The 26,054-nt window shown below is 39.6% G+C and overlaps 1 protein-coding gene across 3 annotated transcripts; it reads right to left on the minus strand.

Moving 5' to 3' along the window:
* Positions 1-473: 473 nt before the first annotated feature.
* LOC124868300 (ribosomal protein S6 kinase beta-2-like) lies at positions 474-24,432 on the minus strand. 3 transcript variants are annotated; one of them, XM_047365388.1, is made up of 16 exons: positions 24,398-24,432; positions 16,929-16,983; positions 16,795-16,832; positions 16,608-16,722; positions 14,750-14,818; positions 14,465-14,612; positions 14,325-14,382; positions 14,149-14,249; positions 13,903-13,993; positions 6,872-6,962; positions 6,503-6,610; positions 5,495-5,557; positions 4,856-4,933; positions 4,560-4,667; positions 4,321-4,433; positions 474-4,208 (listed from the first exon to the last, which is right to left on the minus strand). In XM_047365388.1, the coding sequence occupies exons 2-16, from the start codon at positions 16,980-16,982 to the stop codon at positions 4,031-4,033; spliced, it is 1,413 nt and encodes a 470-aa protein (XP_047221344.1). In that variant the 5' UTR covers position 16,983; positions 24,398-24,432; the 3' UTR covers positions 474-4,030. The 3 variants fall into 3 exon arrangements, with proteins under 3 accessions (XP_047221344.1, XP_047221343.1, XP_047221342.1); XM_047365387.1 differs by lacking the exon at positions 24,398-24,432 and adding an exon at positions 19,564-19,780; XM_047365386.1 differs by lacking the exon at positions 24,398-24,432 and adding an exon at positions 18,582-18,821.
* Between the last annotated feature and the right edge of the window lie 1,622 nt (positions 24,433-26,054).

The raw sequence follows: 26,054 nt of genomic DNA on the forward strand, positions 1-26,054 counted from the left end.
TGGACAGGATCAGGATGCTCTATCATTGCAACCACACAAGAATCATGGTAGTTGTCACGTTTCCTTCAGCAGATGTCCCAATCAATCACAAAATGATAACTTTGTTCCAGTCTTCTGCTGTCCTTCCTGCAGACCTTCTGTCTGGCCTTGATGATTGCCCTCAGCAGAGGTTCGCAGCATGTCTGACCAGTTTTACATTGGAGGAAACCATCACCAGCACCAGAATAGAATGACTGAGCACATCCGTCCCCGTTTTACACCAAGTCAGACGATTAAGTGATTTCAGTTGAACTCTGTCACCTGTGACGATGACGCAGGTACCCTGATGTGAAGTCAGCTGAGTATTTTCAGACAAAAGAGTGAAAAATGTTGCAAACATTTTAGATCAATAACCTTGCTCCTGGTTAGGAGCCTTTGGTCCACCGTCACCCTGTACTTGCTTATGGTTAAACCTGGAATGAATGAGAATAAAATCCCAGGAAATAAATCCTTTTTATTCAGAACACATTCATCAGTTGGAAGAAACAATCTCAAATATAAGCTATTTTCTATAGTCTTTACATAATTGTACAATTTCAGATGTGCATCATTCCTCTGTGTAATAATAATTAATTATGTAAATAAATACACAAAATCAAAGAGAAATAAAGCATTTTCTGGTATGAAATAACCAGATGAGTTCAGTTACCGAGGCAGAAGAGTGGCTATAAGGCTGACTGTGCTTCCAAACACTGCAGACTGATTGTAGTAATAAAGGAGGGATGGGTCTGATAAGTGAGGACTAATAAAAAAAAACAATAAAACCTCAGAGCAAATGGAAAGTCAGATGTCTGGAGACCCTGACAATATTTCTTCTTTCAATCCAGCTGATTTTATTTATTCACTGGAGATGTATTCCATCCTGAATTAAGAGCCATGAAACAGAACTAGATTCATTCACAGTTGATACCAGACTGAGAACGGGTTTTACTTACAGTCCCCTCATCGCTCTGAAGGTAACAAGAGATCCTGAAGGAAATCAAAAAATCACCATGAGAGAGAAAAGAGGAGGAAGAAACTTTCACAATCTCACGGTTCACTTTCGTCCAACTGTTCAGGAATGAGGAGTTCCCAGCAGAGAAGCAGCCAGGAAACAATCATTCCAACGTGAGTTACTTCTAATCCAGAACCGGTCCGGACGTAACGGGCCAGTCTGGGATTTAAAAAAAAAAAAAACCTCTAATGAAAAACGTGAATTAAATGTTTTCTCCTGAAAACCAGTTCAGTCATTTTCTTGATGTCTAAACATGAACAGAACTAAAACCAAGCCGCTTTAGAACCAGCACAGGTTCTCCCTGCTGTAACAATCAATCAAATTCAGATAAATAAGTCTAGATCAGCTGGTGAATTGTTTCAGGTTCTGTCCTGAGGAGAAACGTAACATTTACAACAGATGAAGCTGCAACGACGAGGAAAAATCTTTCCTGCTTTAGAAATTATTTCTACTGGATGAAAACCAGAATAATGACATTTATTTTACCCTTCTTAATAGTCAGAAATGTACAAACACCACGATTACTAGGCCTTCGAACAGTATGGGGGAGCCCAGATGATGATGATGTCATAGCTTTGTAAGCTAATTCACATCTGTGTTAAAAGGCGGCGCGTGTGGATGGAAAAAATGCTTCCTTGTGTGACATCATAGAAAAATCTGAAGAAATCAGCCAATATATGAAGAAGAGAAAAGTGGATCTCCACCAGCCCGGTCCATCCATGTCTGAAGGTTCCACATTTAGCTGCTCAAATAAAGTATAAGCAGCAGGATTCATTGTTCTGATCAGGTGGGTGACGGACGGGTTCTGGTGTGAAATGTGAGAATCGGCTCCAGAACAACAGCTAAAGAGCTCGTGAAGATACTGGATGAAGACTTGCACAAACATGGACTGAAAGGCCGCTCAGAGAGGGAAAAGCCATTTCCTCAAAAGCAACACAGAAGACAGACTACACCAACGTTCAAAGATATTTCCTGGAGTCTGATGAACCTAAAGGTGAAGACCATCATTACATTTGAGGGACATCAGGCTTGGAAGACGAAGCCTCCAAGCCTGAGAACTTCATCTCAACTACAAAATTCAAGGGTGGCTGCATCCGGTTATTTGGCTGCTTTACTGCAAGAGGGACTGGTGCACTTCACTAAATAGTTCAAGCTTGGACACAGATGGGTCGTCTTAATGGACAAGGTCCCTCAGCATAGCACCAGATGAAGTGGCTGAAAGAACTAGTCGATGAGTTGGAGCAACCATCAAGTCCTGATCCAAGTTCCACAGATAATTCGCGGGCAGAGCTGAAATTGTTTGCTTAAGTAAGGTGGCCTACAGCCCTGACCCAGTTACACCAGTTCTGTCAGGAGAGATGGGACAAAGTTCTAGCAAACTACAGTAAGAAACCCAGAACACCTGACCCAATTCAGACAGTTCTAATGAACCCTGAGGAAACGTAGGTCAACTTTTCTCTCATTATTTAGTCGTTTAGCAAATAGAAATAATTTTGGTAAAACAGGAAACATTCAGTCTGATTTCATGTCTGACAGCAACAAATAATGTCTGTTTGTAAATATCTGGTTATAACTACATCTCAATCTTTATTTCCATTTTGCACCCAGAAGGAACGGTCTGATGTGGATGTGATCAGGAATACAAGCAATGAATCAGTTGTCTGCATGTGAACAATGTTGTCCTTATCCATGCATGTATATGTGTATGTTATATGCTGAACCCTGACCTTTCTGTCTCTCAGTCCCTGATCATCTAACATTTATGTGGTCTTCAAGAGCTTTCTGGGTTCTTCTGAGTGATTCCCTGCTGGTTTGATTGAAAAAGAAATCAAATAAATTCCCACCAAGAGAACATGAGAATCTTTCTCCGATCCATTAAAGTTCTCCTGCTTGAACAGCAACAACCATCATGTTGTTTGACCTGCAGGTCTTTAGTAAAAACAGCTTCTTGTTTCTGAGAGCAACACTTTTAAAATCCAAACGACGTTCATACATTTGTCCCTTGGCTGAATGGTGCGATCGGCCCGTCTGTCCAATCTGACCATAAATCATGAGAACTCCTTTGGCAGCAGACAGGAAAGGACAAATCTGACCTTCGTTAATTAATTACATCACATGTGATGCATGCAGCAGAAATGTATTTACAGTCATACGATCCTAAAGAGTCCTTTTCATGTTTTACAAACTCATAATTTCATAGTTGCAGACAAGGATTTTCGTCCTGTTTTCTTTTCAGCTCCTGTCTCTTTAAGGCCCAGCCTGCTCTGATTGGCTAAATGTTGTCAATTGGAGGCACCAAACGAACCACCAAGCAGAGAGGCATTATGATGATGATGTCATCAGGTGAAGATAAAGGGTGTTACTTCTTGTTGGTTTTGGACCGTGAGGCTCTTTGGACCTTTCACATGCAGAAATAAATAAAACACTGAACCAGGAGAAGGAAACAGAAACATGATCTGTTGGAGCTTCCTGTTGGCTGAAGGTCATTTTCAAATTTCCTGAGCTCCAATCGGGCTATTCTACGTCAGCTCTAATTAAACATCAGCTGATTGTCAAGAACTTTAAATCACTGCTCCCTTTAGCTGTAATGAAAGTCCAGAGCTTCCAGTCAATCCATCACACATCCCACCTCGACCCCTCATAAACACACAGAGAAGCTGCTAAAGGAAAATCAATGGCTTCTTTGGCCTTTTTGTAATTACATTTGTTAGGAGTTTGAGTTTCCTTTGAATTGGGCCCTCAGGCTGGCAGATTTAGTCGTTTGTTTCTATCAGAGCTTTAAATAAAACCTTAATGGATGAACTTAGCGTCAGCAGATGCTGATCCATGGATAATTTCCCAGAAGAGACAGAATTCCAACGATTATTCCAGCTTTTTAGACCCATCTCTGTTAACCAACTTTTTAACCCAGCAGAAACACTTCCTGTCTCGGCGCTCGCTGAGCAGAAACTGCTCATAAGACCAGAACCAGAACTGAACTTTGGGAGATAGCCTGCTTCATCTCCGATGAATCTTCTTCTTCTTGTTCCTTGAAGGTGTCTTGATTGGCTGACTTGCTGCTCCGTTTTCCAGGGAGACGGGAGGCGGGGCAGCAGGTGGAGACGTGGGGGAGAACAGGTCCGGCTCTCCGTCCAGGCTGGACTTAAAGGGCCCAGCAGGAGAAAACTTCAGAGGACTGAGAGGAGAGAAACAACTGCATCTCATTAAATCAGCCAGGTGTAGTAATACTGTAGGTCAGAGATGTTCTTCTCTGCGCGTGTGTGTGTGTGTGTGTGTGTGTGTGCTACCTGACAGGTGTGCGCGGGCTGCTGTTGTGGCGACGGACGTGACGCGATCGAGGTTCAAATGAGAATCCTTCTTTCAGACTCTCAAGGACTGACGGGGCCACAAAGGAGAACCCCTGAAGGAGAAAATGGAGAATTGAGGAGCTGTTTGAGGAGAATAGGACGAGGAGAAGAACTCAACTGCATGGAAACAAACTGCAACATTTCCTAACCATTTCAACTTTAGAGAGGAAGAGACTCACAGCGAAGGCGAGCTCTGCGCTGTGGCTGAGCGTGGTGTCATCTGGACTGTCCACTGGCGTCTGTCTGGTGAACCTGGTGTCAAACTGGCTCGTGTCCTCCTCCGAGTGCTTTTGGAGGAAAACAAGAACATCATACTGAAGAAAGAGAGACAATTTAATTGCGTGAAAACATGTGAAAAATGGCAACAAGATGTTGGGCAACCAGAAAGGATCAGCAGCAGAGTTTAGAAATAAGGTCTGCGTGTTAAAGGGAGAGTGGCGTGCAAACATTAGGGCGGCCAAAGAAGAAGACGTACTAGCTGTGGTTTATATGGCGGCTCCACGTTTTTATTCAGCAGCTCCTCCCAGCTGATGTGCCTGAAGAATGGATGTTTCTGCAGACAAGAAAAAAGGAAGCAAGTTAATAATCCTTCAGCTCCAAACCGCAACACTTCATCAAACCTTTAACAATTAACTTTTCCACTCCGTTTGCACTTTGTCATCACATGAAAAATAATGTGCTGCCGACGCCAAATAACCAAGACCCTTAAAGCTCAGACATGTCCGACACCTCGAAGCTTTAAGGATCTTACGATGATTTCATCCTCGATTCCAGGAAGCTGTGAGAACAGAAACACTCAGAAACATTTCACAGCATTCAGTGGACAGACTGCTGCTCATTGATAGTTCACACAGAGGTTCTGTTCAAGTTCTGCTCTCAACCAAATGCAAAGGAAGGGAAAAGGCCAGTTGATGGGTTTCTTTTAGTCATTGGACAAAATCTGTCATTTAATAGCAGAACTGAATTAGTCTAAAAAGACAACAGAATTTTCAGAAACCAGAACCAGTTCTGAACGTGCAGAATTTTTATGGTTTATATTTCTTTCTCTCTTTGGTGTAGTTTGTATTCTTGGTTCCATATTGACCATGTCCAGTTTGCAATGACTGGGCCTTACCTGGATATCAGCAGCGTCGCCTTTTCCAGAACCGATTCTCTGAGCTGGATTCTTCTTCAGCAGCTAGGAAAAAAAAAGCAGACAAGAAGGACATTTAATGATCTCTGATATTGGACCTTATATCATCAGACCCTTTATTATTACAGTTTGGGTATGCATTAACAGTTACTTTACACCTGTTTCACATCTTATTTTAACTTAGTTTCTGTTACAATTTCTACGAGAAAATATGAAAACAGGTTCTACATGCATCACGCTGCAGGCATCAGTTCCTGTCAGCAGATGGCAGAATTGGATCATTCAATAAAAACTACGATCAGTCTGTGGGGTTGTCTTCAGTCCAGTTTTCCTAGCTGCATGAACAGAAATATCTCAGAGTTTCCTGTTCATAGAGCCTCAGACCCCAGTTTCATGAAACCCACAGCTTCCTCTACATGTGACTCACCACGTCTGAGTCTGTGGCAACAGAAAATGACAATAAGCACATTTCTGGCTCCACAAAGACTTCAAATTGTTGTCAAAGACAAAAATGACTAAAAGGCTCCAGCCAGTGTGATCAAACTGAGGACTGGATGTGGAATAAAACTCTGTTCAAACATGAGCAGGTTCCTCTGAAGTAGATCCCCCAGACAGGCGAGCAGAAATCTGGAAATGTTTGTTTAGTAATAATCTGATATGAAGGAGAAACGGGCTTCATAGAGTCCTCCACAGACATGACGGACAGTATCTGAAAAGCCCAGATGGACGAGTCCATGTTCATTTTGGTCTTTGGATTCTCTTCAGCGTTTTCTACAACTTGCTGCTGCATCACTAAAAACATCCTCATTCAGACAGAATTAAAGGAATATGTTGATGTTTGAGTTTATTGGAATTATTCAGCGCAGCGTTAAAAACAAAAGCCACAAACCAAATGTTTTCCTGTTTGTCTTGTGAGAAACCAGCCAATTCACTGTGTGTGTGTGTGTGTGTGTGTGTGTGTGTGTGTGTTTCTATGGGTGTGAAACAGACCTTTTTTATCAGGTCTCTGGCATCGATGGTCAGATATGGTGGAAGGTTCACTTTACATTTCAGGATCTTATCGATGGTCTTCTTCCTGTTTTCAGCTGTGAACGGAGGCTGGTGGAAACAGACGGTTAACACTGGTTGCTATGCAACAGCAAACCTGACAGTTATGAAGAAGGTCTTGATAAATATACCTCAAATGTTCTCCTTTATAGAGGCTGTTCTCATCTGTACCGTGAACAACAAAGCTTTAAACTGAGTTTACTATACAAATAAGACTTTCACACACTGGTACTGGTAGTACTGGTCCAATAATGGGACTTTACATGAACACTGACTGACTACCAGCTCTCTGCCCCACAGCCTCCAGCTTACCGATCCAGTCATCATGTCATGCATCAGGGCCCCGAGGCTCCACCAGTCCACCGCTCTGTTGTGACCCGACCTGGTGAGGATCTCAGGCGCCCTGGAGCAGAAGAACAGAACAAGAAGTTCTCTAAAAGCTGGTCTTAGTGAAACTGTACCAGCAAACTTGCAACCACCTTCAGTTAGCTCCCCTAAACATAAAACTGACCTCTTTCTCACAAGTCCTTAAAAGAACAGAACAAATTACTCAACTAAAAATGACTACGGACCGTAGAACCGGCCTCAGGGACACAAAAAATGGGTTTAAAGAAACCCGATATTTGACCATTAATTCTTCTTCAAATAAATGTTTATGGACTTTTTGATTCACATTGTATGCATGTTGTGTTAAATTGAACTTTTAACGTGTTTCTGTTCTAAAATCTTATTTATCTGGACTTTTTGTCGCCTTCTTTCCCGCCACGGGGACTCCAGATGGAAATCAGCTAAGAGGCTAGAATCTGGTGCATCTTCACTCTGTTGGAGGTTAATGGTTTTCTGCACATCGTCTCTGATCAAATAAATAAATATATTTGTGTTTAGCCTGCTTGACCTCATACTGGAAAATATGTGTGTATCATGTTTATTGAGGGCTGTAGGGTGGCACAGCTGGTAGCACTAGGTCCTGGGTTTGAATCCCAGCCTGGGGTCTTTCTGCAGCGGGTTTCGACAATAGATGGATGTTGACATGGAGATACATTTGTGAAAGTCTACTGTGTCCTGAACTGTTATATGACCACACAGATATTTATCAGCTTGGCCTAATAATAATAATAATGAACTAGAAACCTGCAAGCAGCTTTGAAGGCCCTCGCACCCCTCAGCGCAACTCGGGCTGTTGAGCGACCGCAGGAGCCTGGCATCGCCTCATACACGCCACCGACGATGACACTGCTTCACTTCAACACGTCGTCACTAAGTGGTACTGTGAGCAACATGTCATTTGATCTTCGGTCTGGCAAAAAGCATTCAAAATTTTGAGTGAATCGGACCTTCCAGAAGGACGCTGCAGTCGCTTGTTTGTTTGTGGGCGGGGCTAAAACAACATCATTAATTGACTGTGTGAAAATGTCCATCATTAACTCAGGATCATGTATACTACATTTCAACTGGATCCGAGGATATATGAGGGAGATAGAGCACTTGAAGTGACCTAGGGGGCGCTCTTGATCCAAATTCCAATATACAGGTCCTTCTCAAAATATTAGCATATTGTGATAAAGTTCATTATTTTCCATAATATCATGATGAAAATTTAACATTCATATATTTTAGATTCATTGCACACTAACTGAAATATTTCAGGTCTTTTATTGTCTTAATACGGATGATTTTGGCATACAGCTCATGAAAATCCAAAATTCCTATCTCACAAAATTAGCATATTTCATCCGACCAATAAAAGAAAAGTGTTTTTAATACAAAAAACGTCAACCTTCAAATAATCATGTACAGTTATGCACTCAATACTTGGTCGGGAATCCTTTTGCAGAAATGACTGCTTCAATGCGGCGTGGCATGGAGGCAATCAGCCTGTGGCACTGCTGAGGTCTTATGGAGGCCCAGGATGCTTCGATAGCGGTCTTTAGCTCATCCAGAGTGTTGGGTCTTGAGTCTCTCAACGTTCTCTTCACAATATCCCACAGATTCTCTATGGGGTTCAGGTCAGGAGAGTTGGCAGGCCAATTGAGCACAGTGATACCATGGTCAGTAAACCATTTACCAGTGGTTTTGGCACTGTGAGCAGGTGCCAGGTCGTGCTGAAAAATGAAATCTTCATCTCCATAAAGCTTTTCAGCAGATGGAAGCATGAAGTGCTCCAAAATCTCCTGATAGCTAGCTGCATTGACCCTGCCCTTGATAAAACACAGTGGACCAACACCAGCAGCTGACACGGCACCCCAGACCATCACTGACTGTGGGTACTTGACACTGGACTTCTGGCATTTTGGCATTTCCTTCTCCCCAGTCTTCCTCCAGACTCTGGCACCTTGATTTCCGAATGACATGCAGAATTTGCTGTCATCCGAAAAAAGTACTTTGGACCACTGGGCAACAGTCCAGTGCTGCTTCTCTGTAGCCCAGGTCAGGCGCTTCTGCCGCTGTTTCTGGTTCAAAAGTGGCTTGACCTGGGGAATGCAGCACCTGTAGCCCATTTCCTGCACACGCCTGTGCACGGTGGCTCTGGATGTTTCTACTCCAGACTCAGTCCACTGCTTCCACAGGTCCCCCAAGGTCTGGAATCGGCCCTTCTCCACAATCTTCCTCAGGGTCCGGTCACCTCTTCTCGTTGTGCAGCGTTTTCTGCCACACTTTTTCCTTCCCACAGACTTCCCACTGAGGTGCCTTGATACAGCACTCTGGGAACAGCCTATTCGTTCAGAAATGTCTTTCTGTGTCTTACCCTCTTGCTTGAGGGTGTCAATAGTGGCCTTCTGGACAGCAGTCAGGTCGGCAGTCTTACCCATGATTGGGGTTTTGAGTGATGAACCAGGCTGGGAGTTTTAAAGGCCTCAGGAATCTTTTGCAGGTGTTTAGAGTTAACTCGTTGATTCAGATGATTAGGTTCATAGCTCATTTAGAGACCCTTTTAATGATATGCTAATTTTGTGAGATAGGAATTTTGGGTTTTCATGAGCTGTATGCCAAAATCATCCGTATTAAGACAATAAAATACCTGAAATATTTCAGTTAGTGTGCAATGAATCTAAAATATATGAATGTTACATTTTCATCATGACATTATGGAAAATAATGAACTTTATCACAATATGCTAATATTTTGAGAAGGACCTGTAATGTAATAGAGTTGTTTAGGGGCTGACAAACATCAACCATATTCAGTTTGGAGTGAATCGGATATTCCATAAGGAAGCTACACTCCTTTGTTTATTAGGGGGCGGGGCTAAAGTGATGTAATGTTTTGACAGTGTCAACATGTCCAGCTTTGATACATGATGATGTACAGTAAGTTTGAAGTGGATCCGATCAGGCATGAGGGAGCTAGAGCACTTGGAGTGTAGTAGGGGGCGCCGTTGAGCCAAATTCATATGTAATCTAATAGAGATGTTTAGGGGCTGACAAGGATCAACCATATTGAGTTTGGAGTAAATCGGACCCTGCATGTGTAATTTAGAGGCAAACGTATCGCTATGGCGTCACATCAGATTTCGCCACGCCGCCACGGCCACACCCTCCAGCCAAACCTGTCAGTACTGGAGATGAAGTTAGACCATCGTGTTATCTGTCATTGGAGACAGTTTCATGTTGATTAGTTGAAGGAGATCAAATATGGCCCACACTAAGTGAAACATGACACTTCCTGTTTTGAGGGGGCGGGGCTTCGATGATGTCAGCATCTGATCAGTGAATATTGTTCAGGGCCAGAGGCCGATCAATCCCAGAAGGTTTCATGTCTCTGTGACTTTCTTTGTAGAAACTATAAGGTTTTCGTGTTTCATGGCGAGAAGTCAGATTTTGAGGCTTAGCCACGCCCACATACTTTCATGTAGCAAAAAGCTTTTGATAACGTTTAATGCCCAGTGCCTTAAGACTATACTGATTGATTTCGATTTCTGTAAGTCAAAAGCTGTAGGAGGAGTTCGCTCAGATTCGACGTGTGTAAATGAGACAAAATGGCGGCTTTGATCCAAAATGGCCGACTTCCTGTGGGGTTTGGACAATGGGTCCAAGAGACTTTTTTGTAGGTCCTGAGAAGGTAAATAAGTGTACTGAATTTCATACACCTCGGATACAGCATGGCTTGGGGCTGGTTGTTTTAGTGCTCCTAGAGGGCGCTGTGGAGCAATTAGGCCACGCCCACCAATTTTTTCACTGGAAATCTTTAGGGGGCTGGACCAGTATCAATTCTATTGAGTTTGGTGGCTATCGGCTAAGAAATGTGGAAATGAGAGGCAAACGTAAGGCCATGGCGTGACATGTGTTATCGCCACGCCGCCTTGGCCACACCCTCCCGCCTAAAGTCTCTGTGTTCCAAACCAACTTAGACCATCTTTATATCTGTCACTAGGGACAGTTTCGTGTTGATTAGGTAACAGGGGTGAAATTTGGACTTTTCACAGTAAAACATGGTACTTCCTGTTCTCAGGGGGCGGGGCTTAGATGATGGCAGGATGTGACCATTGAATATGGTTTGGGGCCAGATGTGGATCAATACCAGAAAGTTTTGTGTGTCTGCGACTTTCCTAGTAAGAGCTATAACAATTAAAATTTTTTTGGCGAGTCGTCAAACTTTGAGGCCTGGCTCCGCCCCCTCAGCATGCTCAAAAAGTCACAATTTTGATAACTTTAGATCCCCCATCCCTTCTGCGCAAACTGACCAAATTTCAAGGCGATCAATCAAAATCTGTAGGAGGAGTTCGATCAAATACGGAGGCTATAAACGGCAAAAATGGGGTCAAAATTCAAAACTCAATCCAAGATGGCCGACTTCCTGTTTATTAAAGGACGTGGGTGCAAGAGAGTTTTAGCTAAGTCTTTGGGAGTTCTACAAGTGTTCCAAATTTCATAACTGTACGATAAACTAAGGTCAATGCGGATGGTTTTTTGAAAATTTCAGGGGGGCGCTGTTGAGCCATTTTTATTGCGTGAAACCCTTAAAATACGTAAATTTCACACACGACTGATGGCTCCACCAAATTTGCTGACTTTTTGTATATGTTAAAGCCGCGAAAAAGGCGATTCATTTGTCGCCAGAATAATAATAATAAACATTCGAATTACAATAGGCCTTCGCAGCTGCTTTGCTGCTCGGGCCTAATAAAGATGCTGCACTCTGACCTGTGAGAGTGATCACGGCTCTAAACGAGGACTTCACATATGCAGGAAGCTGGATGTTCTCCGCTGCATCTTCTAGGACTTATTTTCCACCTAAACTAAACTATTAAAGTTTTAGGTTGAGAACAAAAAAGGCGTTTAATAATATAAGCTGATAGAACCATCCCAGAAATACATTCAGACTTTAACATCTCACACAGCACCTCTAAAACTGACAGATACAGAATATGGCTGACGGACTTCGGTTCTGCAGACCGACATCCCAAACCAGATCAGGTTTGCTGTATAATGTGGATTTGTACATTAATAATTCACTAGTAGGTTGAGCTGAAAATTAAAACAAAGTGATGCTGGACTCTGTCATAAAACTGTTCATAGAAAGGGGCATGTTTAAAATATTTACAGTGTGGAGTTCAATCAGTGATTCTGAGAATAACAGGAGGCCTTTATTTAAGGATGGACCTGCAGTACTTCTGGTTCCTCTCTGAAAGCCTGAGTGCATCGGATCGTTCAGAAGAACAGTGTACTTTAATGTCACAGTTGGTTAAACAGAGAAGAATATAAAAGATTCAACCACTGATCAGTTCCAAGGGGATAAAAGCTGGTTTGTAGACGTCTGTGAGGAATGGACCAATCAGGAGATGCCGGCTTGAAGCCAAGCTACTGAAAAAAAAGCCCAGCAGAGACTCATAGTTGAGAAAACTGACATGTTGAAGTAGTAGCAGTTTGTCAGAGAACACATCAACGGGCCTAAAGAGAAATGAAGCAACATTTTCTGGACAGATGAAGGTGAGATTTTTCTTTGACTTTAGGACCTCCAGACAGTACATGGTGAAGCACGGTGGTTCAGGCATCATGGTATGGGGATGCTTTACATATTCTGGCATTTGTCACATACCAGGCATCATGGATCAGTTTGAATACATCAAAAAGCTTGAAGAGCTCATGTTGCATCATGCTGAAGAGTAAATGTCCTGAAATGTGTTTCAACAAAGACCAAAAGCCCAAACACACCAGTAAGGAGCAGCATTCTGGTTCCAGACCAACAACATTAACGTTATGGAGCAGCAAGCTCAGCCTCCGGACCTTAATTCAACAGAAAACATGCGAGGTGATGTCAAACATGCAGAACCAGGACATGAAGAGGACCTGTTGAATGAAGTCCTGTTCACAGGTGCCAGAAGTTGGGTCGCCTCCATGCGGCCCAGATGTGAAGCAGCTCTCAGGTCCGGTTCTTATTCAATGAAATTAGTTCAGCGGCTTCCAGGAAATCTTCAGGCATGTTTCAGTTCATGTGTAAATGTTTGTAAGAGAAAATACTGCTCTGCTATTTTTTCTTCAGCATTCTCCTGTACCGCTTGCTTTAGAAAGTGCAGCGCTCCCAATACGTTCGCAGCCATGGAAACAGAAGTCATTATGAGGACTTTTCGATTACTTCCATTGACTTCCATTCATTTTCCTTGATTTTTAGTGCCTAACCCTAACCAGTTAATACCTAACCCTAACCAGTTAATACCTAACCCTAACCAGTTAATACCTAACCCTAACCAGTTAATACCTAACCCTAACCAGTTAATACCTGACCCTAACCAGTTAATACCTAACCCTAACCAGTTAATACCTGACCCTAACCAGTTAATACCTGACCCTAACCAGTTAATAACTAACCCTAACCAGTTAATAACTAACCCTAACCAGTTAATAACTAACCCTAACCAGTTAATAACTAACCCTAACCAGTTAATAACTAACCCTAACAATAACTCAATTCATACCCTAGTCCTAAACCTAACCTCTGTCCCAAGAATGGAATTTGACAAAGTGAGGACCAGGAAAATGTCCTCACTTTGTCAAAATGTCCTCACTTTGTCAAAATGTCCTCACTTTGTCAAAATGTCCTCACTTTGTCAAAATGTCCTCACTTTGTCAAAATGTCCTCACTTTGTCAAAATGTCCTCACTTTGTCAAAATGTCCTCACTTTGTCAAAATGTCCTCACTTTGTCAAAATGTCCTCACTTTGTCAAATGTCCTCACTTTGTCAAAATGTCCTCACTTTGTCAAAATGTCCTCACTTTGCGATAAAAATACGAAAAATGGTTCTCACTCAGCAACAAGTACAAGTACACACACACACATACAGCAAGTCTGGGATCGTGTTTTTGGGATGCGTGGTTGTGTGTGGAGTGTGTACAGAGTTACCCACATGTATTCAATGGTGCCGCAGAAGGTGTGTGTGATGGATCCATCATGAATCGACTCCTTGCTGAGGCCAAAATCAGTCAGCTTGATGTGCCCTTCAATACAAACCACTGTTTATTATTCATGGCTACATTTTAATTACAAGTCAGCTCAAAGACGTGACTCGTTTTACATCAGAGTCCCTTCATGCAGTCTGCCTGCTTTAAACACAGATGTGTCCATGCTGAGATTCTGGGAGGCGTCGCCTTACCTTGCTGACAGAGCATGATGTTTTCAGGTTTCAGGTCTCGATAGATTATCCCATTAGAGTGGAGGTGACCCAGAGCCATCGTGATCTCCCCCAGGTAGAAACTAAACACAAACACATTAAGCCCATGAATCTATTTAAAATGATCGCGACAACAAACTCAGAAACAGAGATCTCACCAGGCGGTGTCCTCCATGAAGATGCCTTCCTTCTCCAGCTGCATGAACAGTTCTCCCCCTGGAGAAACCGAGCAGAGTTCAAGATTGTGGCTTCTTGGTTTTCATTAGATTTCTGAATGATTTCATCCTCAGCAGCTTACCGCTCAGACACTCCAGGATGAGGTAGAGCTTCCCTCCCGTCTGGAAGGCGTACAGCAGATCCACGATGAACGGGTGTCTCACCTTCTCCAAGATCTCCCGCTCTGCTCGTGTGTGAGCCGTGTCTTTGGCATTGCAGACTATCTTAGCCTACGGTGGTCAAACACTGACAGTGAGCACAGACTAATAATGGCAGCAGCAAAGGAGAGGGGATTTGAACAAATTAAAAGGAGGAAAATACAGAGGAGATATAGGATGGAGTGGGTCCACAGGAAGCACCAACCTACCTTCTTCAGGACCTTCATGGCAAATATTTTTCCTGTTTGGGGACCTTGAACCTTCCTCACCTGGAACACCTTAAAGAGAAACAGGAAGTTGAAGAACGAAAATAATTAAAGTTTCTGATTCCGTTCTAAACATTTTCTCAGTCTTTTTAAACCAGTCCACGTTCAGATGAATCCTGAAAACCGCAATGATGTTTGGTTCTGTCTGTAAAGATGTTGTCCATCAAGTAATTTATCAAATGATTGAGTCAGGGGTGAAAGGTTTCTTCCCATGATCCATCAGCCTGTAGAACCACCTTTAGCAACATTAACTCTCAGCTGTGGTCCTCCTGTCGGACTTTATGAGTCTCTCCACTGTTGCAGAGGAATTCTGGTTCATGTTCAAACGTTTTTTTAGCTCATTGAGGTTTCTGCAGGTCCATCTTCATCAGGCTGATGTCTGGACTTTGACTGAGCCACTGTAGCTCCTTAATCATTTCCTTTATCAATCAGTATTGTTGAAGATTTTGCTGCTAGTGTTTGGGATCGTTGTCCTGTTGATGACCCAGATTCAGTTTTCAGCCCTAATATCTGACCGGAGAATCCTTTGGTATACACAGGAGTTCATGGACGACTCATTGGCTGCAAGACGCCCAGGTCCTGTGGTTGCAAAACAAACCATCAGCCCTTCACTACTGTGCTGGACAGCTGTAGGTGTTTGTCCTGATATGCTGTGTTGGTGCTGGTCACATCTGTCCAAAGGACATGGTTTCAGGAGTATCACTGAGATGCAAACTTAAGTTTAGCTTCCATATAAAACAAGCCAAACGTGTTCAGTCTCTTTCTAAAGGTCCTGTCATAAACTTGAACAATTAGCATCCAAAGGGAGGCCTGTAGAGGCTGAGATGAAGCTCTTGGTTTTTTATCCTGACATTGTGTTGAACACCTCTATCCTCCAAGGCTGTGAGCTGACTGAAGTCCATTTTTAGTAAAGGTTTTCAAACTGACGATGATAATCAGTAATTTAAGGTCATCTGATCAGCACCACCAGGCTGGTGTTTCTCTTATTCTGTGGAAGCAACTAGGACAGACCCATCTCTTACCCCAGCTGTGTGATGCAACATCTGAAACAAACGCTGTAATGTCATGAAAGACGTGTCCGTTAAAACAGGCACGACGAGTCATCATGTACTGACATGTATGTAGAGTCCAGCTCAGTCGAAAGCTACCTTCACACTGCAGGTCTTGATGCTTAATTCTGATTTTTTTGTGTGAAACAACAAATTAAATGCGACCGCCATCAGACTTGAGTCTGAAAAGTTCAGGGCACCAGACTGACAGACTTCCACCTTAAATTGACAACATTTCACTCAGAGGGATTGAGTTTTACAGATCTTCCAGAATGTAAGAGTCTCACACAGAAAGAAAGGCTTCAAATGGTCAAAAATGTTGTTTTATCTTCCAAAAAACAAACACGCCTGATCAGTCTTTAGTAGACCATCACTTTTTGGCACAACAAAAGCGTTACTGTTACTGTTAAGTTGTTGAGCGATGGAAGCCGACAATATTATCACCACATCATAATGAGACATAAAAAGGTAAGAAAAAATAGATGACATTTATTAACGGCCTTAAGTGGAGCAGTGATGCTGCTGCTGTAGGGAAGTCTGTGTGGATGCCAGTCGGAGTCAGGAAGATGACGTAGAAGTCGGATGAAACGCAACATGACCGTTCAGACTGTGCTACTGTAGTACAACGTATGTAAGAGGCACAATTCGGATTTTCTTTGGAGGTGAAAAGATCAGCTTGAGTCATTCCGATTGTCATGAAAGAATCAGATATGGGTCGCATTCGCCTGCAGTGTGAACGTAGCCTTACTGACCTTGCCATAGGCGCCTTTCCCCAGCACCGTGAGGAGCTCAAAACAGTCAGGTCCAACTCTCTCACTGTCTCTGTTGACGCTTTCACTGGTCAGCTCCACCTCCTCAGTCTGCACACTGATGAGAACAGAGAAGAAGAAATGAGTTTGCTGGATCATCTCCATCCTGTTGAGGTTTCTTTGCACTTACCAGTCAGGTTCGATGACAGTCAGCTCACAGGAGTCATCCTGCAGGTGGAAACAAGCCAGAGGGTTCAGTGTCACTTGTGTTTGTTATCATGTTAACCAGTTAGAGTAACAGATCAGTCCCAGTAAACAGCAGACCTCTGGGTCGCTGACGTCCTCCGTCTCCAGGTCAATGTCAAACACTCCCGCCATCCTAAAAAACACGATACATTTATGAGATATTATATAAATATCTATCAGCCTAATTTCTAATCTTCAGGTAAAAAATAACCTGAGGCTGAGTTTACTAGGAAGTAACTATCCAGAAGCCTTCCAATTTAATTTACTTTGACAACATGTCCAATGTTTTGAAGCTCATTTACTGAAAGACTCGATGGAAGATGACAGGCGCTCATGTTGTCAAATGTGCCAACCATTTAGCATCTTTATACGTCTGTAAATTCACTCAAAGTTTACAAAAACATTCAATTACTTTATTTTTTTTTAAACTGAAGATTTAAGATTTTAATAATTAACTTTTTGCCTGGAACTTTCAAAATAAGATTCCTTGAGGTGAATAAAATGTAAAATGAGCTTCTCTCTCTTTCCTTCGTCAGGACACATATCTGCTGTTAGACTTCTACAATCTGGACCGAATCATATTTTCAGAACTCTGTTTCACATCAGTTGGAGGAAATTATGTTTGATGGTTGAATTATTTGGGTTCTGAAATATTAGGCCAGAAAATGCATGTATTATTTGATCACTCAGAAAAGTGAACACCTGGTTGTTTTGTTGCTCAAATTAGTCACTAAGAGCCTTTAAGGGTAAAAGTGAACTATGAACCGGTTCATACCCATTGATTCAAGCTGGGGCAGAGAAAATATGTCCTGAAGTTATATTTCCTTAGAGCAACATTTAGTACTACTACACAGCTCTAGGAACTGGTTACAAAACAATGTAGCGAAAGCACCTAGAGGAAGATCAATATATCAGCTGGTCTACATCCACCCAACGATGGCGCAGATGTTTCAAGTCCAAGCAGAGCGTCACATTTCTGACATAAAACGTGAAAAGAAAAAGAAAAACCTAGCCAATAAAATGACATTTATCGACTTGGAATAACTTAAATATTTGCATCAAGGACAGAAAACCTAAAACATGATCATATTTTTGCAACATGTACATCTAGCTGGACCAGATCAAGAGGAAGTAGAACAGTTCTACACAGATAACTGATGTAGCGGGCTCAAAAACATTTCTTCTGATGCAGAAAGTCAAAGTTGTGGTTCAGGTGGACGTCCGAGAACACATTGTTCAAAGATTGCAGCTGCAGAGTTACAAACAGAAGGTGTAGCCAGCAGCAACATGCAGCTGCTGCGGGACGAGCCGTGAATCGCTCCAAACGAGCAGAACATGAGCTAAAAACAAAAAATAAAGGTGGAACCACTCGCAAAGAAGGTCTACATGCCACCATCGCAGCATGCTTGCTACTGATAGAGGCCACACCCAACATGTAGGTGCTGCTCACCCTGTCTTCAATTCACCTTAAAGCTCCAGATACAGCATCTCACTGCTTCATTAAACGGGTTTCAAGGTTTTATTAAATTCTCTCAAAGTTTACTTTTTGATTTTCTTTAACTTTTCCACAATTTCAGTTTTTATTTCGGAACATTTTCAGTTTTTGTTTGTTTATCCACGTAACTCTGAGCAATGAACCATTCCAAACCCAACCAGTTTTCTGCCGAGACACAACAGACAACCTATTAACAAAGAACCGGTTCTGAAATAGATATTTATCCATGTTCTTACCAGCAGTCTGGCGAAGAGTTTGTTTCCATTTTTAGTTTAGTTAAATTGAATCTAAATAAAAACAGTTTGGTAAAAAGAGGATTTTAACGTCCACAGGCTGATTCCCAACCAGCTTTTGGTGCCATGGAATAGATCAGCATGATGTGAAGGGTCTCCTTAAAACTTAAAGAAATTAGACAAGCAAACAAAAATGTTGAATCTGAATAAGGCTGCAGGTCCAGATCATGTCAGCCCTAGAGTCCTGAAGGTCTGTGCAGAGCAGCTCTGTGGGATTCTGCAGCACCTCTTCAACCTTAGCCTGGCCCAGAAGAAGGTTCCAGAGTTGTGGAAGACCTCCTGTCTTGTTCCGGTACCAAAGAAAACTCACCCAGCAGTCCTCAATGACTATAGACCTGTTGCCTTGACAACCCACATCATGAAGGTCCTAGAGAGACTCCTGTTGGCCCACCTGAGTAAGCAAACAGTAAACCATCAGGACCTCCTTCAGTTTGCTTATCGCTGTGGAGTTGGAGTTGAAGATGCCATCATACACCTGCTTCAAAACTGTCATCTAGACAACGCCAGATCAAAGACTACCTGACAACTGGACCAGAGTTTGTGAGACTGAAAGGTTATGTGTTTAACCAGCAAAGCAAATAAAAACCCCGCTCTTCGTGAGTCTGTCTGTAGAAAGTGACTGACAAAGCTAAATATTAGCTGTAATAACACGGACTTCACACAGAAACCTGTTTTTCCTGAGTCTGTCAGTGATAGCAACCAGCTAACTTAGCTAATTGTCAACTGCAAATAAACACCGGCTCTTCGTGAGTTGTTGTAGAAAGTAGTTGACTAAGCTAAATGCTAGCTGTTAATGCCATGACAGCAGACAGGACCTACTCTTCCTGAGTCGTTAGTGGTAGTTAACAGCTAACTATGCTAACTAAATGCTACATGACAGCTCCTGTGACAGCTAAAAACATGCTAATGCTAACTAAACGTTCACCTTAGACCGCTCCGTTTTCCGGTTTCTTCCAGTCCTCTCAGTCTGTCACTCAGTGTCAACCGGAACAGGTTTTATACACGCAGAAAAGAACCACGGCTTTCATCGCTGGTTAACAACCAGACAGCAGCACAAACAGCTGTTTGGACTCCGGTCATCAGGACGCCATGAAGCCGCTTCGCGCTGTGGGTAACTCTTCAGTGAGGGAAGTAGCTTCTTCTTCTTCGTTTTATTGGCGGTTGGCAACAAACTTTTAGTAGCATTACCGCCACTTACTGGTATGGAGTGTGGTTCGTGTCGATCTATCTATTTATATATATATTTAAATTCTACAAATTAAATAAATAAATCTTACCTATATATAAATATATATATATATATATATATATATATATATATACATACTTACACATTACTTTGTATTCTACCCATCTATATCCTCCATACTTTCACAATTTTATCTACTATGATCAAATTCTATGGAATAATTTAGTTTTCTTTAAAAATCGAATCACTATTTGTACATGTTTACTCCCTAAATTCTTCTTCAAAATATCTAATAAATTAACCTTTTCCTTAATACCTTCAAACTCTCTTCTCATATATCTTCTTTCTCTTTCATATTTATGACATTCTAATATAACATGTTCTATTGTTTCATATTTTTCACAGTAATCATATTTACCAGTATCATGCTTTTGAATTTTAAAAAGTGTATAATTAAGTCCTGTATGCCCAAATCTCAACCTTGTTATCACTCTTTCCTCCTTTCTATTTCGTCTTCCATTTCTTCTTTCTCCTACCATCTTCTGAATTTTATAAAACCATATTCATGTTTTTCCTTCATCCCACCTTTTTTGCTATTTTTCCATCAGCTTTCCTTGAACAAAACTCTTTCCCTCAGATTTACTTGTTTTAACTATAAAACTAATAGGATTTTGAATTATCCTCTTTGCTATTTTATCTGCCCTCTCGTTTCCTTCTACTCCAATATGTGCTGGAACCCACACAAATATAACTATCAAGCCCATTTTTTGTATTCTGTATAATGTATGAAATATTTCTAATAAAATGTCCATCCTACTATCTGATTATATTTTAAACTTAATAATGCAGAGCTTGAATGACTGTTTTTAATGTTTTTATGTCTTCTACCCATTGTAAAGCTAATAATATAGCCAATATTTCTCCTGTGTTTACTGATAAGCCGTCTGTAATTCGTTTTCCTATTTTTAGATTGAATTCTGGTACTACAAAAGCTATTCCTACTTTTCCATTTATTTTTGATGCGTCTGTATATATTTGAATAAATCTATAATAATTATTTAAATGTATCTGTACTGAATAACTATCTACAATGTAAGATTTATTTTGCTTTGGTGGTATAATTGATATTGTTTGACTAATTTCTAAATCAATCATTTTAAATTCTTCTATTTTATTTTCAATTGTCCATCCAACACTCTTCTTTTCTTTTTTCCAAAATGGATTTAAAATTTCCCAAATTGGATGATCCAAGTTATTACATTGTAAATTGAACCAATAATTTATTTCTAATTTTATTCTTCTTAACTCTAATTTCTCCCATTTCTATTTCTATTGCTGCTGTTGGTGTAGTTTTAAATGCTCCAGTACATAATCTTAATGCCTGATGTTGGATAATATCTAATTTAACCAGATGTGTTTTAGCTGCTGAACCGTAAACTATACAACCAAAGTCTATGTTAGATCTTATCATTCTTGTGTAAATCTGTTTTAGTGATTTCCTATCTGCTCCCCAGTCACTGCCAGCCAAGCATCTCATAATATTTAACATTTTCTTACATTTATCAACAACTTTTTGAATATGTATATTCCATTTTAGTTTTTCATCAAACCATAATCCTAAACATTTTATATACTTTACTTGCTCTAATTCTTGGTTATATAATTTTAATTTTATTTCCCTGTTTATTTTTTTCTGATTAAATATCATTACTTTGGTTTTTTCAACTGAAAATTTAAATCCCCATTGTAACGCCCATTTCTCTATTTCAATAATAACCTCTTGTAATTTCTTTACAATGAAATCTACATTTTTTCCTCTTTTCCAAACAGCTCCATCATCTGCAAAAAGTGAACATCCCATTACTTTTCCAATATCTTTAAATACATCATTTATCATAATTGAAAACAATAACGGACTTATAATACTCCCCTGTGGAGTTCCATTTTCTACTATATATTTTCCTGAGATCACTTCCCCAATTCTAACTCGTATTTTCCTATTTGTTAAAAAGTCTTTAATCCATTTCAATTCAATTCAGTTTATTTATAAAGCACCAATTCACAACATGTCGTCTCAAGGTTCTTCACAACAGTCAGGTTCATATATTCTAATTAATCCTAATAATTGAACAGTTCAGTCAGATTCAGTTATTTATTCAAATTGGATAAAAAGTTTTTCTATATAAGGAAACCCATTTAAATATTTTCCCTTTAATGCCCAGTATTTGTAATTTAATTAATAATCCTTCCACCCACATCATATCATATGCTTTTTCTATATCAAAAAATACAGCCACTAAACTTTCTTTATTTATCTGTGCTCTTCTAATTTCATGCTCTAAACATAGCATTGGATCATTAGTACTCCTCCCTTTTCTAAAACCACTTTGATACTTTGACATATATCCTTTATTATTTAAATAATATACTAGTCTACTATTAATCATTTTTTCCATTATTTTACATAGATTTGATGTTAAGGCTATTGGTCTATAATTTCCTGGATTTGATTTATCTTTTCCTGGTTTATCTATTGGTACTATAATTGATTCCTTCCAGCTCAGTGGTAATTTTCCCTCCTCCCATATTTTATTATATAATTGTAATATTATATATTTCGATTTTCCACCAAGTTGCCTTATCATTCTGTACCAAATTTGATCTTTACCTGGTGCTGTATTTTTTGTCTTCCTAAGTGCATAATTTAATTCAGCTTTTGTAAATTCAACATTTAACAGATTATTTGTTTCTTCAACACTCTGTAATACATCTTTATATATAAGTTTTTTATTTTCTCTTCCTTTTCTTCCCTCTTCACTAATATTATTTGAACTGTTAATTTTACTAAATATTCTTGCCAATATTTCAACTTTATCTTCATCTTTTACTATATTTATATTATTTATTTTTAATATAGGATATTCAAACTCTCTCTTTATGCCATTCATTCTTTTAATTATTTTCCAAATTTTTTCTATTTTTGTTTCTTTCATTATTGTGCTACAGAAATTTCTCCAATATTCTCTTTTTACCTTCTTAATAGTTCTTACGTTTGCTTGCTTTCTTTTATAATCAATTAAATTCTTATAAATTGGATTTCCTTTTAGTACCTTAAATGTTTTATTTCTTAACTTTATTGCTTCTTTACATTCATTTGTCCACCATGTTACCATTTTCTTATTACTTTTACACCCTGCTTTATGAATTATCTGCTGCTTCCATGATTATCTTACAAATTTTACATCATTTATATCCATTCTCATATCTACTTTCTCTAAGTTTATTTGACTCAAGTATCTAAATTTAGTCCAGTCTGCCTTATTAAAATTAAGACTATCAATATAACCTTTAAATTCTTGTCCGTTAGCGATTAAACTTCTTGCCTTCCATTGTAATATTAACATGTACTTTCACCAGATGGTCCTTGTCTCCCATCTATCTCCAACTTTTTATTTATGTTCTCCCATGATCCCTCCTTAAACCCCAACAACGTTTCAGCTCCTCTCAATATTATTTTAATCTTCTCAGTTTTATGCTTGGCTTGGTCAGTACAGTTGATAACATATGCTACAAATAATATTAGTGTTTCTACTGATATTGTAACATTTTCTTTGCTTTGCTGTGAATTTGATTCACTATTTGTTCAATCTTTCTTGTTTTCTGTTCCTTCACATTTTTAACTGCTTCTGCATAGCTTATGTTTTTAGTCATTTTAATCTGTATGATTTCTTTTGCCTTCTTCCTTACTTCACATCCTCCATACGTAACTCTATGTTGCCCTCCACAGTTACATTTTTCTTGTACTTCTTCTTTACATTCTTCTAATTTGTGATCTTCACCACATTTTGGACATCTCTGCATCTTTACAAACTGCTGCTATGTGACCTTTGACATTTGAAACAACGAAGTGGTGGAGGGATATAAGGTCTAACCTGAAATAACCTATTTTAATGTTTTGTGGCAACTCTTTTTCGTCAAATTCAATGAAGATTGACATACTTCCTACTTTTTCTCCATTTATTGTTATTGATAATCTCTTCAAGTTATTCACTTTTGCACCAATAATACTTCTTTTAATTTTATCAAGATCTTCATCTAGAGGGATCCCATAAATCACTCCTCTAATTTTTTTATTTTCTTCCATGATTTTTTTCTCCAACAGTTTTTTTGCAGATATTATCCACCTTTAAAGCCTTGTTCTGTTGTTCTTCATTTTTACAAACTACCAATAAGTTTCCATCTCTCAAAATCTTTACCATTTCAACATCTCCAATTTTCTTTTTTATCTCTCTTGACAACACAATGGGGCTGATGTTATCCTGTTCTTCCTCGTTATTAAGTTTTAATATTATTTTAAATTCCTCCCTCATAACTTTCCTCCTAACTATCCTTTCTTCTTCTGAACTGCTTCCTTCCAATTCTCGCTTGCTACCTTGAATATCACCAATTCCTTCATCTATTTTACTTCTTCCACGTCCTTTCCCTCTTCCTCTCCCCGCTGGCGTCCACCCTCCAAAATCCACGTCTTCCTCATTTCCTGTCTCCATTTCCAACCGAACCATTCACATACCAGTTTATGCCTAAATCCTCCTTTTCCAAATCCGATATATTTCTATTTTTTGTTTTTCCCGCGCAGCACCAAAACCGTTCTTCTTCGACGTAGTCTCGCTGTGACGCCGTTCGAGTCTCGGGAAGTAGCTTCTTCTTCTTCTTTAGTTTTTTTTTTAACGGCAGCTTGCGTCCATCACTGTATGGAGACCCGTTTCATTCAAAATTGAATAAATAAATATACTGCTAATGATAAATTATTAATAAATATTCCATGAAATAAATAAATATACTCATGAAATAAAACAAAATAATTATGTTAAAAGAAATTTTCATCATTTAATTTACTTAAAGATTGATTTATTTATAATTTATTTATTTATTTATTTATTTATGTAGTTAGTTAGTTAGTTAGTTAGTTAGTTAGTTAGTTAGTTAGTTAGTTATTTCATAATGCAGTTTTATTTGGTGACACTTTTATTTTGTAAAGCTACTTTACGTATTTCAGTGACTTTTACTTTTTAACCCCGTTTTTCATTTTAAGCTCTTTTTATTTCATGTTTTTATATTCAAATGAGGGGGCCTAGTTTTTTCTGTGGGGCGGCACTGTTTCTGTGGAAACCAATGCTGATTATTGGCAAACGGGATGTCATTATTGTTATAGGCTGTTGCTTTTAAATGATGATGTCTTTATTGGTTTTTATTTAATAAACAGTGCTAGACCCATAACATAAGGTGGCTGTATTTACTTGGATGGAAAATAAATAGCACTATGTGTGTGTATGACGTGCTGAAAGGATGACGAAGACTTATTGCACAAACAGCTTCCACAAAAACAGCGGCAACCGCCGTGTCAGGCTTTTACGGCCGGTCTGGCACCTCCTGGCATCCTCGCAGAATCCTCTGGCTCCCTCCGGCATGCTGTCTTCTGGCAGGCAGCATCATGCTTCTGGCGGCCACAGCCATGAATTAAGCTCCGCCCTGCTGTCCCACGCCGCCCCGCAGGTAAAACTCCGCCCCCTCATTTGAATATAATAACATGAAATAAATAGAGGTTCAAATGAAAAACGGGGTTAAAAAGTAAAAGTCGCTGAAATACGTAAAGTAGCTTTACAAAAAAAAAGTGTCACAAAATAAAACTGCATTATGAAATAAATAAATAAATATTTATGTAAATTAAATAAATCTTGAAATGAATTAAGTAAAATAACATGAAAATTTCTTTTAACATAATTATTTTGTTTTATTTCATGAGGATATTTATTTATTTCATGGAATATTTATTAATAATTTATCAATAGCAGTATTTCCTCATGTATGTAATTTTGAATGAAACGGCTCTCCATATAACTGTTGCACTACTGCCATCTCTTGGATTTAACTAATTATTTCTTTCCTCAAATTCTCTTAATGAGATCAGTATTTTTCAAAAAACTAAATATTTTTCCTTTCCCTCCATCATATTCAACTGAGCAACCACATTTTCAAATTTCAGCTGTCTAAGACAACCTATTTCCACACTCAATAATCTTCTTTGCAATTAATAAAAACATGTTCCATTGTTTCTATAGAATGACACCAATCACATAAACCAATAAGATGTTTCCCCATCTTAAAATGAGTGCCATTCAAAAAACTATGACCAGTTCTTATTCTGTTTATAATTAACTCCTCCCTCC

The sequence above is a fragment of the Girardinichthys multiradiatus genome, chromosome 5 (genome assembly GCF_021462225.1).
Source record: "Girardinichthys multiradiatus isolate DD_20200921_A chromosome 5, DD_fGirMul_XY1, whole genome shotgun sequence".
Taxonomy (NCBI): Eukaryota; Metazoa; Chordata; class Actinopteri; order Cyprinodontiformes; family Goodeidae; genus Girardinichthys; species Girardinichthys multiradiatus.

Bases quoted from the DNA above. Each gene is read 5' to 3' on its own strand.
- LOC124868300 (XM_047365386.1), bottom strand. From the start codon at position 18,610: ATGGAAACAAACTCTTCGCCAGACTGCTG. The intron at 16,723-16,794 runs GTAAGTGCAAAG...TGTTCTCATCAG, and splicing joins ACTGTCATCGAACCTGACTG to TGTGCAGACTGAGGAGGTGG. The intron at 14,819-16,607 runs GTCAGTAAGGCT...TTTCTCTTTAAG, and splicing joins GGAAAGGCGCCTATGGCAAG to GTGTTCCAGGTGAGGAAGGT.